This window comes from Stegastes partitus, unplaced genomic scaffold (genome assembly GCF_000690725.1).
Source record: "Stegastes partitus isolate 25-593 unplaced genomic scaffold, Stegastes_partitus-1.0.2 Scaffold976, whole genome shotgun sequence".
Lineage (NCBI taxonomy): Eukaryota > Metazoa > Chordata > Actinopteri > Pomacentridae > Stegastes > Stegastes partitus.
The window spans coordinates 221886-233886 of record NW_007578707.1 but is presented as its reverse complement, the minus strand read 5'-3'; the positions used below and the strand labels follow the sequence as shown (position 1 = coordinate 233886).

At 45.8% G+C, this 12001-nt stretch overlaps 3 protein-coding genes across 3 annotated transcripts in view; 1 reads left to right on the top strand and 2 right to left on the bottom strand.

The window, feature by feature from the left end:
* The window catches only part of nub1 (negative regulator of ubiquitin-like proteins 1), a 10538-nt gene extending 9108 nt beyond the window's left edge, over positions 1 to 1430 (top strand). Inside the window, 2 exon segments of the mRNA XM_008294598.1 lie at positions 221 to 413; positions 813 to 1430. Of these exon segments, the coding sequence (XP_008292820.1) occupies positions 221 to 413; positions 813 to 958 (339 nt within the window). The 3' untranslated portion in view covers positions 959 to 1430.
* Positions 1431 to 2988: 1558 nt separating this feature from the next.
* On the bottom strand, positions 2989 to 6954 carry crygn2 (crystallin, gamma N2). Its single transcript, XM_008294597.1, has 5 exons — positions 6781 to 6954; positions 5135 to 5226; positions 4683 to 4839; positions 3820 to 3965; positions 2989 to 3214 (listed from the first exon to the last, which is right to left on the bottom strand). The coding sequence occupies exons 1-5, from the start codon at positions 6799 to 6801 to the stop codon at positions 3079 to 3081; spliced, it is 552 nt and encodes a 183-aa protein (XP_008292819.1). The 5' UTR covers positions 6802 to 6954; the 3' UTR covers positions 2989 to 3078.
* A 1882-nt stretch (positions 6955 to 8836) lies between these two features.
* rheb (Ras homolog, mTORC1 binding) overlaps positions 8837 to 12001 on the bottom strand; it is a 5537-nt gene continuing 2372 nt past the window's right edge. The window contains exons 6-8 of the mRNA XM_008294596.1: positions 11401 to 11448; positions 10161 to 10242; positions 8837 to 9635 (exon numbers count right to left, since the gene is read on the bottom strand). Of these exons, the coding sequence (XP_008292818.1) occupies positions 9543 to 9635; positions 10161 to 10242; positions 11401 to 11448 (223 nt within the window). The 3' untranslated portion in view covers positions 8837 to 9542. The remainder of the gene's footprint in view (positions 9636 to 10160; positions 10243 to 11400; positions 11449 to 12001) is intronic.

Here is a 12001-nt window from a genome sequence, read left to right as displayed (position 1 = left end):
CACAGGGTTCTCACAGGGTTCTCACAGGGTTCCCACAGGGTTCTCACAGGGTTCTCACAGGGCTCACACAGGGTTCTTACAGGGTTCTCATAGTGTTCTCTCAGCATACTCACATAAATGTCATTGTTCTCACAGTGTTCATCCAGATGTTGTAATCCAGATGTTGTAATCCAGCTGTGTTCATCCAGATGTTGTAATCCAGATGTTTCCGTCCCTCCAGCTGCTGTATCTGGGTTTTGAGCGGGACTCCTCTGAAGCGGCCCTCAGATTGACGGGTGGAGACGTCCAATCAGCGACTCAGCTGCTGCTGGACAACCAAGGCTTCGTCTCTGCAGAGCTGCTGACCCCTCCATCCACCTCCAGCTCCTCCTCACCGTCCTCTGAGGAACCCAGCACCTCGTCCACCTGCCCAGGTACCAGCACATGAACATCATGTCTACAACACGTCTACAACCTATATACAACCTATATACAACACGTCTAGATCATCCATGGAGCAGTTAGCGTTTGATGAATGTTTGAATGAGATGCAGAATGACGTGATTTTGATAAATATTAAAACTTTAACGTTAAATTTGGAGCCTGACCTCACCGAGGATACGTTCAGGGACCTTCTGAAAGTTAAGCATCTGACAAACACTGTTGGTTTTACAGCTTCTAGTTCTGATTAATGGAGACCTTCAATAAAATGTACCGGGCCTTTTAAAGACGTGGTGGGTTTTGAGGTTCAGAGGGTTAAACCCGACCAATGAGGAGTTTGGAGGAACCACCTGCGTTGTACACTGATGCAGCTCTCCTTGGTTTACCCTCAGAGGACACCGAGCTGGTGAACGAGGTGCTGGAGGACATCTCGCACCACGAGGAGGATTACCTGGACCTGACACTGGAGGAGGAGAGCGAACTCATTGCCGCCATGAAGACCTACCTGAGCCGAGAGCCGCCGCACAGCCAAAGCTGAACCTGGGAGCGGATCTGAGTCCGTCCCAAAGCCAGCAGCGTCGCAGCGTCACCCAGAGACACAGGCCTTTAATTACTCACTTACGGCAGTCCAGTTCCTAATTAGTGCCGTTGTTTCAGCCACGCAGCGAAGAGTCGACAGCAAAGTGCCAAAGCATGAAGCAGCTTCACCTCAAACACGATCACGTTTCCTCTTCACTCCAGGTGGTTCAGCAATAATTCAGTTCAGGTTACACTCGTTGTGATGCTGTGAAGAGGTTTGGGTTCAAACCATGTTCAGTTTGATAAGAATTTATTTTTCAACTCGAAAGGATCCGTCTTGTTTTCTAAATGAACTCGCAGCTCGTTTGTCACAGGTCTGCTCCCGTTTCTGACCCGGCTTCAGGGTTTCTGTTGCTGTTCTGACGGCGACAAGCAAAGTTTTCTGTTTGTGTTTCCTGTCGATGTGGAGCCAATAAAGACCATGAAGGTTTTCTTTGAGTCTGTTTGTGTGAAAACGTGACGTCGTGCCGCTGACGCAGCCTCACAGCGTTTCACTTCACTTTAGAGAGAACCTGAAGCAAAGCAGCGCCGCAAAACATAAAACAAAAAAACTGCGAATCAGGTTTGTTTCCACGAAGCAGCTGATAAGCTAGGCTACAGGGTTTCATCAGAAGGTGGCGCTATAGACCACGTTGGCTGTAATGGAGTAGGAGAGGCTGGACAGAAGACCAGGTTCAGTGGTTGCCACATTTAAACGTGCTCCCATTTGGAACCTTTATGCTGCATTTCTACAAATAGAATTGTTCTGAAGAGTCTTCAGTACCTCCAGGATATCTGAGATTTTACAAGTCTGAGTTTTGCCATTTTAATCTGGACCGAAGGCTAAAATCAGCTTCTCACGTGTTGTTTAGGCTAAAGTCGCATCTAAAGTCATTTCTAGGTTGATAGCAGCCGATGACGTCCTGTTTGGACTCACGCACACGTTTATCTTATTTAGGCTACAGTAGCATCTACAGCCATCTCTATGCTAACATTGCAGCATGTGTTATCCTGTGAAGGGTAATATTACAGTGTATGTTAGCCTGTTGAGGCTAATGTTTATCTTGTTCTATCACCAGCTTGTTTAGGCTAATGTGCCATATAATATCTTATTTTCCCTCTTGAAGTAGCGGCTAACATTATCTTTAGGCTAGCAGATCAGCTTATGATGTCTTGTTTAGGCTAATGTAGCAGTTTATTGTATTTAGGATAAAGTACCATCAAAACCAATTTGTAGGCTAACGTAGCAACTTAAGTCGTCTTGTTTAGGCTAACAGCAGATTAAATTATTTAGACTAAAGTAATTTCTAGGCTAACAGCTTGTGTTTAGGCTAATACTTCAGCGTGTGTTATCTTGTTTAGGCTAACCTTAGCTTGTTCTAGCTATCGTTAGGTTGTTTAGCACATCATATACTCTTATTTTGGCTAAAGAATCTTGAATCTCTCTTGAACTAGTGGCTAATATTATCTTTAGAGCAGCTCATGATGTGTTGTTTAGGCTAAAGTAGCATCTAAAGTTATTTCTAGGAAACATAGCAGCTTTAAGTGGCAGCTAATGTTAGCTCTAGGCTAAGAGTGCAGCTTATGATATCATGTTTGGCCTAGCATAGCAGTTTATGTTATCCTTTTTTATCTACCGTAGCAGCTGGTGTTATCGCTCAGCTATTATAGGAGCTTAGGTTATTTTGTTTAGGCTAATGTCTTGTTCTGGCTATCATTAGCTTGTTCGGGCTAATTTTGCACATAGTACTATTTTATTTTGGCTCAAGAATGTTAAACCTCTTTTGAAGTAGTGATTAAGGTCATTTCTGGGCTAACGTAGCAGCTTGTAGTATTTTGTTTGAGCTAACATCAGTGTGTTTAGGCTAATATGGAAGTTTATGTTGTCTTATTTAGGCTAAAGTAGCATCTAGAGTCATCTCTAGGCTAACATAGCAGCTAAGTTGTTTGCACATCCTTTGTGAGTTTGTACTTTTGTCTGGCCACACAAAACAACGCACACACAGAAAGTGTTTGATAAAAAACCTGTTTTCTTATTTTAGTCTGGCTTTATTGTACATGATTACAGCGCCGGTAAAAGTCACAGATGAGGATGTGGGTTTAGAAGTAGTTCACGACTCTGCGGATGGACTGGATGTTGGGGTTCTGGGCCTGCCACTCGTTGTGGCTGCAGTAGTCGCCGCGCTCCACGATGTACATGCGACCGCGGAAGTTGGGCTCCTCGTACATCACCCAGCTGAAGATGGAGGAAAGAAACGGTGGATTTACATCAGGCAACAGTTTGTTCACTTATCAGTTTCGTCTTTGGTCTATAAAATGTGTAAAACGCCAACCAGAGGTTCCCCAAATGTCTGTGTTCATTTGCTGTCACCAAAACACTTTCACTTTTGACAACTTTAGCTCTGCCGGTATTTGTTCTTACAGTCGGTGTTAGTTTGTTAGGTTTCCTTGTGACTTATCACAAATATGTTTCTGGTATTTCTGATGATTACTGCTTCACTTTTCAGCCAACCAATCACATATCAGATGGGGCGGGACTTGTCACTGTGGTAACCAAGTAAATGGCCGAGTCGCTTCCAACATGTTTGTAAAAACCAGTTTTGTTGCCCCAGTTTAACCAGAAGGGAGGCAGCTGCCTACAGCCAGACCAGCCAGGGTCAGGAAAGGGTAAAGGGCTGTTCCTCAGAGGAGCATGAATGAGCTCAGAAAGCATCTAGACTAGTTGGCTTTCAGTGTGTAACAAGTGTTCTGATAGTGCATCAGCTGGGTTCATCCTCTGGGGAGCAGGAACCTCAGCCGTCAGCTCTGAGCCGGACTGAATGAATGTTGTGCTGAACTCACGCTCCGTCTCCGTAGACCTTGACGGAGTTGATGCAGTTCTTGGAGAATCCGCGGCTCTGCAGGAAGGGGCAGTCGTCGCAGATGTCCACACACTGACCCGAGAAGTTGCAGCCCTCGAACAGCTCGATGCGGTAGTGCTCGCCGTGCTGCGCAGCAGAGGCAACAACGTTAGCGCTCACTGTAAACACTGAATAACTGGACTTAAGCATCAGAACCAGGAAAACAGAACAACTGAGATGTTCCAAGTTTAAAATCCACATTTTAGCCGCTTGCGAATACGTGGATGTGTGTCTCATGTAGAACCTCTGTCCAAAACTCGTTTATCTTCGAGGACGACAAAGTATGTAAGAAGTCGGACCTGATTCTACAATAACCAGAACCGTCCTCCTCCTGGTTCTGGTCCCGTAGAACCAGAACCTTCCTCCTGTGACTGGGAGGAAAATCTGACCCACTGGATCAATGAAATAAAAACTACAGATTCTTTTCTTCTTCCGTCTGTTTTGCTCAACAGGACTCTAGTTTCCAACAGATACGAGAACTTTCTGGTGATCTTCTGTCAGTTGAAGATGCTCTCGCTTCATTAGCGCTGTCTGGTTTGAATGACCACCTGCTGAAGGCCACTCGCTATTGCTGGGTGCATAGTAAAGCAAAACCACCGGGTTCATCCTCTGGGGATAAAAACAAAACGTCCTCTTACTGATGACCTGCCTGCTCGGTTTTAAAAAGGCTTCGTGTTCAGCTCATATTTTGGCTCATGGTGGACAGCAGGGAGGGTTGGGGTTCATCCTCTGCGGACCATGAACGTAATGAGACTCGGTCACGCTGGAGGTTCGATGCGACAGGAGCAGAGCGTTTGTTCTCACCATGCGGATGGGCTTGCAGGAGCCCATGTGGTCGTTGTGGGAGTTCCACCTCTGGAACTCGGGGTACTCGCCGTGCTCCAGGATGTACTGCTGGCCCTTGAAGTCGGGGTGGTCGAAGCAGATCCAGGCGCCGCTCTCCACACGGATGGAGTTCACCCTGCAAGCACACCACAGCTTCAGCACCACAAAGCAGGTTTCTCCCTGAAGCTCGACACCAGCAGGGCTAATAACTCTGGCTCGGCCTGTTTCTGTCACTGGGTTGTAAAACAATCTGGTGACTATGTTCTGGATTCATCAGTCAGCTGTTTGTAAAATGAAATATCAGAAAATGGTGAAAACTGTCAGAGTGTCTTCAGATGGCTTCAGACTGAGCTCTGAGAAGCTCTCCACGTCAGACTTAGAACTGTTCTGTGAAAAGCAGAAGGAGGACCGTCAGGTAGTTTGGCTGTTACCTGTTCATGAAGCCGCGGTCCTGGAAGTTATCACAGTCACCTCTGACCTCCAGCTTCCTGCCGGTGAAGCACTTCCCCTCATAGAAGGTGATCTGCAGGAGAAACAAACCGTCATCCAGCTGTCTGTTCCTGAACGTTCTGTGGGTGGAACCTCGTTGTAAAGCTCCGGTGGAACCCTGTCTACATGTAGAGTTAGAGGGCAGAAAACCTGAATTCTCTCCATGATATCAGTAAATACAGACCAACTGTAGTACCTGGTTGTTCCACCAGGGGGAGCCTCTCCCTGTTTAGTCCTGTAGAGACCAGAGGAGGCGTCTACAGACTACAGCTCATGGTGGCAGCAGAGAGCATTGTGGGAGTTTGAGACAGATTGTCTTCTCCCTTCACAACAACAGGTGACGGCAGATGTCTGGTTCTGAAGAGGGTTCTTCCTGTCTAAAGGGGGTCACTCCACTGCTGATCTTCTACATTCATAATTAAGCTGCTAACTGGAGCCATCGTGAGTTTTTGGTTTCGATACCGTAGTGGAACCATTTTTATTCCACAAAGAACCTTCACCAAAGAACTATTTCTTCAAACAAAGAACGTCAAAGGGCCATCAGACAACGGTTCCTATCAGAACATCAGCGGTACTCCAAGATACAAAAACAGCTTCTTTTGGAAACCACATCCCAGACAGTTGTTCCAGGACTGGCCTGGTTCTAGTTTGACAACAGGACGTGGAAGGAACTTTAAGGAAAAAGTCCGTTTTAAGAATGCTCAGATGCCAGGGTTCCTACTGTCAGAGCGGGTTTGATATTTTGGGTTCTCGACTGTTGGTCAGACAGATTAGCACGCTACGAGCTGGATGGGCGTTACTTCCAATAAAAAGGAAGAACCTGTAGAACCTGACGAGTGGCTTGCAAGTGTTAGCGTCTAGCCGGTGTTAGCTGCTGATGGTTTGCTAGTGGGTGTTAGCTTCTAGCTGGTGTTAGCTGCTGACGAGTTGCTAGCCGATGTTAGCTTCTAGCTGGTGTTAGCTGCTGACNTGTTAGCTTCTAGCTGGTGTTAGCTGCTGACGAGTTGCTAGCCGATGTTAGCTTCTAGCTGGTGTTAGCTGCTGACAAGTTGCTAGCTGCTGTTAGCTTGTAGCTGGTGTTAGCTGCTGATGAGCGGCTAGCCAGTGTTAGCATCTAGCCGGTGTTAGCTGCTGACAAGTTGCTAGCCAGTGTTAGCGGGTGATGAACTGCTAGCCAGTGTCAACTTGTAGCCAGTGTTAGCTGCTGATGAGCTGCTAGCTGGTGTTAGCAGGCTGCTCTGAGGATCAGCAGGTGACGTCATGGTTCTACAGACAACCAGAAACAGTTTTTTGGTTTGTGTTGACGCCTGAACCTCAGCAGGATGAAGGAAACCGGAGGGTTCGTGAGGAGCTCGGTCAAAGCGTTTGGACCTCTCGCCTGCAGCCCAACCAGCAGGTGAACGAGGAAGCTTCACAGAAGAGAGTCGTGCTGCATTTTAAAAGTCTCTGAGTGGACTGAAGTAACAGAACAAACAGGACTCCACCCAGAACCAGCGCAGACGGTTTCAGCTGGACTTTGTGCACGTTATTTGTGAAAGCTGATGGGTTGACCTACCGGAGCCGAGCGGGCCCGGCTGTGGTGACTCACCTTTCCAGAGTACTGTGACATGTTGCCCACTGGATGTCGTCCAACCTGACCCACAACCGCACACACAGTGTAACAGAGAGAAAGTTGGACACCACAATTTATACTGCCGGCCGCCGAGCCACGGCCGCCGTCCGGCCGGCCGGACAAAGGAGCAGCTTCAAAGGATTCTGCTGCCTCGACGCTTTCCCTTCATCTGGGCCGTCTGCTGATTCTGCTGTGTCGCTGTGTGTGAGTGTGTGTGTGTGTGAGTGTGTGTGTGTGTGGGCTCAATGGAAAGTGCTTGGCGGCAGCTTTGCAGGTCAATGATACTGCACAGACCACGTTTCTGCAGACAAACAAAGTGCACCTTCTGCTCTTTGATTCCACCTTGATTGGTGTTAATGTGCAGGATGTGTTCTGCAGCTGAGCAGTTACTGGATCCATAAACCGGGTCGGTTCAGTCTGGGGGGGAAACAATCCAGATTTATGAGCAGATACCCGACTGACTGACTGGATGATGTCGATGTTATTAACCAGTAAATAGTGGTTTTACTGGATCTTATGTGTAAGTGAACAGACCAGGAGCTGTTGTTCAGCATCTTTCACTCTATCATCAGATTATTTTACCGTCTAACGTTCTGATAAACACGAGCACAACGTTATTTAGTCGTTTTCTTCACAGTTAGGATGTAAATTAGACTTTTTTTTCTCTGCAGTTTCATGAATGACTCAAAACTAAAATATGTGAAATAACTGTTAGTTTCACTCCTTAATATGATTTTGAATTAATTGATGGTTCTGATTTAAATACAGTAAAACTGTTTAATTTTATGATCAAACGCTGTCAGAAAGAAACGCTGTTTGTTTTTAAAGTGGACATTATTCAGAGTTTTGCTCTTCTTATTTTTTACTGTTAATGAGTAAATTAAGACATTTTTTACTGATTTTAACTGATTTTATCTATAATTGAACAAAACCAGAACATCTGTAAATAACAGGGAACTGTTTAGAAACACAGTTAAAAACTTGAACTCTTTTTTTTTTATAGGGTTTTTTTCTCAGTTAAACATTTTTACACTCAAAAAAGTAGTGAGCGTGCAAAAGTGAGCTACAAAAATAAATCAAAGAAAAATAAAATAAAACTGGAAGTAAGAAGAATAAATATATTTAAAAATAAATAATGGGGCAATATAAAGCGATATTAATCAAAAATGAATCCATAAAAGAAAAAGGATTTTTTAAAAAGTAAAAAAAAATAAAATAAAGACAAATAAATAAAATACAAATAGTTATTTACTTATTTTAATTTTTTTTCTTTCTTTTATTTTTTATAATGTCGCTTTGAAAGCAGAGGAAGTATGTGCACATTTTTCTGCACATATATTCATAATTATTTTAATTATTTTATTGTTTTATAATCTGACACCAGATCAGTTCCACATCCCTCCGGGTGTCTCAGTCTGAACACTGGATCTGGTTCCGTTAAGCACCAAAATAAAGTGTGTAGGTGATGTACCATGAATGATTATATATGTTTAACAGAAGTATTCACCTCAAATACACGTATCGTAGGAATAGTAAAACATAAATATGTAGAAACAAATGAACACATGAGATCATGACGTTGTAGAATGTGTCTGAAACAGATCAAATCATTGTCGATAAATGCACAAAGTATTGATGTTTTTGTTTCTTGAAATAAAACAAAGTAATTCCATCAAACCTGTTCAACCATCACGCTGGAGTTTTTCTGTCTTGGCTTCAGATCAGCGCCGTGTCTGCTGCTGCCCTCTGCTGGCGGTGCTGGGAACTGCACCGGAGCTGCAAATACTTTCACTGCTGAACATTTTTCAACAAACAAGCCGACAGTCGTCCAGTTCCAGTCACTAATGTGGGTCTGCTGGTCTGGTGGTCGACCCTTCACTGTCCTTGGACCTGATCCGGTCCTGAAGCTGGGCGGCGTCCTGCTGAAGGTCCTCCAGGTCTTCACTGACCCTCAGCAAAGACACACAACCAGCAGCTCGTAGCCAAACAGCAGCTTGAATGAGGACAATCATAAAAACACAAACGGTTCCTCTTACATAAAAAAAGTGTTTTAATTTCTTAAATCTAGAAGTTGAGGGAGGTCAGGTAGCAGCATGATCAACTCATCGGTTGTAAACATAGAACTGATGTAACACCAGGAAAATAGGATGAAACTCTGGAAGAGATGCTTCAAATCAAAACAGCATTTTCTTTGTCCATGCAGGGTTTTCTGTTGGAATAGGTTCTGGTTCACGAGTCACACGGATGTTATAGGAAGCAGACCTCATACCAAACCCCATCTGAAAATCTGTTCATTTAAGGTTGTCGTGCAAATCAGCCGCTGTGTTAACTTTGTGACTCGACCCGATCCACGTTACAAGTCCTCGTAGTCTTACAGCGAATTCAGCTTCACAGAAACACACACTGAATGGATTCGTATTGTTAAAATGGACTTCAAACCCGGCTCGCTAACCGACCTCTGCTGTGCTCGGTGCAGATGTTCTGGACTCTAGCTCTCAGTTCAGTCTGAAAACTTCAGCAAAACATGATCCTGAGTTTGTCTGTGTGTTGTGCAGTTTGTACGAAGACAATAAAACCGTGCTTGTTGTTGTTTGTGTGTCGAGGCCCAACGCCTCAGGGTTGTGTGTTGTTACAACGTTAAATCGACAGATTTTTCAACAGAGTCTTGTGTACCCGGCCAGAACATGAGACCAACAGTGGAGGTTCTGTCCAGCCTGCAGCGCCGGACGGTGTTGGAGCTACATCATGGAACAGGGAGTCCGACCCGCCGGCTGACCCGCCTCCATCTTCTCCACCTCCAGGATCATCCTCCTGAACACCTCCACCGCTGTCTGACCAGGAAACACACCACTGGATGCTCAGTGAGCTCACATCGTCTAAACAGGGTTAGCCGCTACTTTAGCTTAACTAGGACAATGTTAGCCGCTACTTTAGCTTGACTAGGACAATGTTAGTCGCTACTTTAGCTTGACTAGGACAATGTTAGCCGCTACTTTAGCTTAACTAGGACAATGTTAGCCGCTACTTTAGCTTAACTAGGACAATGTTAGCCGCTACTTTAGCTTAACTAGGACAGTGTTAGCCGCTACTTTAGCTTAACTAGGACAGTGTTAGCCGCTACTTTAGCTTAACTAGGACAATGTTAGCCGCTACTTTAGCTTAACTAGGACAGTGTTAGCTGCTATATTTGCCTAAAGGTTATAAATAAAATATGTGCTATGTTAGCGTACACAAGCTAATGTTAGCCTAAACAAAATAACATGAGTTGCTGAGGATAGCTTAGCTGCTACAGCTAATGTTAGCATATAACACAAGGTTGTGGTTGTGTCGCTGCTCGTTGGTGTTTCTGGTCTCACCTGGTTTTCTTTGGCTGAAGACTCGAGGAAGGCAGCGTTCCACGACTCGGCCAGAGCTTTGCCCTCCTCGAAGCTGATCACTCTGCACAACAACAACAACAACAACAGTTTTGGACTTTAGCTGGATCACTACTCAATGACAGTTTGACAAATTTCAGAAGCTGCTCTCTGAAGAAGTCAGCGGTTCTGCCAGTGGCCGGATCCGGAGCTAAAGGTGAACCTGACTGAGCAGAGCCGAACCAGACCAGAGACGGTGTGAAGACGACAGCGCGGCGGTCGGCCGGAGTTCAGGATGTCTGCTGCGTGGTCCGGTTCCTGAATATTTCTCTGTTCTACATCTTTTATTGCCCACTGAGGTCCAGATCTTAGAACATTATTAGTCATCGTTCTCGGACGCTGCTTCAGGTTCTCAATGCTAACTTAACTGCTAGCTGTTAGCGTAGCCTTAGCTGCTAACTTCTCGGTTTGTGTGTCTCTAAAGTATCAATAATCCGATACGGATAATCGGAACTATGCCAAATATCGGCCGTGATAGCCGGTCCGTCCCTGCTGCACGCCGCAGGATGCATTCAGGGACAGTGGGAAAGCTGAAAGTCCAACCACTCTTCTGGTTTCTACAGGCCGTGGCTGATGGACGCCGTCGTTCTGGGGCTCAGAGGGTTAAGCTTGTTCTCTCCTTCATCTCTGTCCCTCTCTCATTCCCTCCATCATCCCTCCTTCTCGCTTTCTGCTGCAGCGGCCGTTCCTCTGGGCGGTAATCGGATCAGGAAGTGGATCGTGTGCGGCTCCTGGTCTCTATACGGCAGTGAGCTCCTGGTGGCTGCACACGGCGCCACCTTCTAACAAGCTCTCAGGCTCATCTTCTGAACACTTGGAGGACATTTATCGTTTCTTATCGATCACAACTGAGCTGCAGATTCAGTTCATCAGTGAGCTGCTCAGTCCCAGAGAACATCACCGGATGTTTGGCCCAGTCTGGACCGGTACCGTCAGGGGTTGACCGCAAGCTTCAAGTATTCTAAAGAGAAACTCAGCGAACGGATCCCTTTGACTGACTGGAGACCAGCTCATAGAGCGTCCAGATCCCACACTCAGGTTTTGAACACGTTGGTTCATCGTGATCCAGGTTCTGGACGCATCCAGAACGCTCAGCAGAAGACTAAGTTCAGGACAACAGTCTGCTGACGTCGTGGCTGCAGACACCTTTAGAGCTAGAGGAGGGTTTGGAGGAACATCTTACCTCTCCATGTGCAAGTCCTTCTTGTTCCCGACTAAGATAATGGGCACCCTGGAGAGAAACACAGAAGTCAGTCGTCATGGACGAGGAATGTCACGAGGAGGTACGAAGATCACTGATGGTGTTCATGCATTAGCAGCTGGAGCTTCATTAAACATGTCGTCAGCAAACCCACTAATTAACCCGTCACAGGGTTCAGAGGAGACTCGAGAAACTCTGGTTCTGAGTCTGAGCTCACGTCAGCAGAAAATGTTGAATGACTCTCAACTGTATCCCCTCACAGTAATCAGATTACTTTGTCTACGTTCAGGATCCACAGCAGGAACTAAAGTGAGTCCATCTCTGGTTCCTTCAGTCTTCATCTGCTGACAGACTCAGTCCTCCTCAGCATGGAGACCAGAGTCCACTAAGTTCTGCTCACGTGTTCTGATGGAGGAGACCAGAGTCCACTAAGTTCTGCTCACATGTTCTGATGGAGGAGACCAGAGTCCACTAAGTTCTGCTCACATGTTCTGATGGAGGAGACCAGAGTCCATTAAGTTCTGCTCACATGTTCTGATGGAGGAGACCAGAGTCCACTAAGTTCTGCTCACATGTTCTGATG

Coding starts and splice junctions, on each gene's coding strand:
- crygn2 (XM_008294597.1), bottom strand. CDS start 6,801: ATGTCACAGTACTCTGGAAAG. Junction 4,840..5,134: donor GACCGCGGCTTCATGAACAG/GTAACAGCCAAA, acceptor GTGTGCTTGCAG/GGTGAACTCCATCCGTGTGG. Junction 3,966..4,682: donor CCTGCAAGCCCATCCGCATG/GTGAGAACAAAC, acceptor TCTGCTGCGCAG/CACGGCGAGCACTACCGCAT.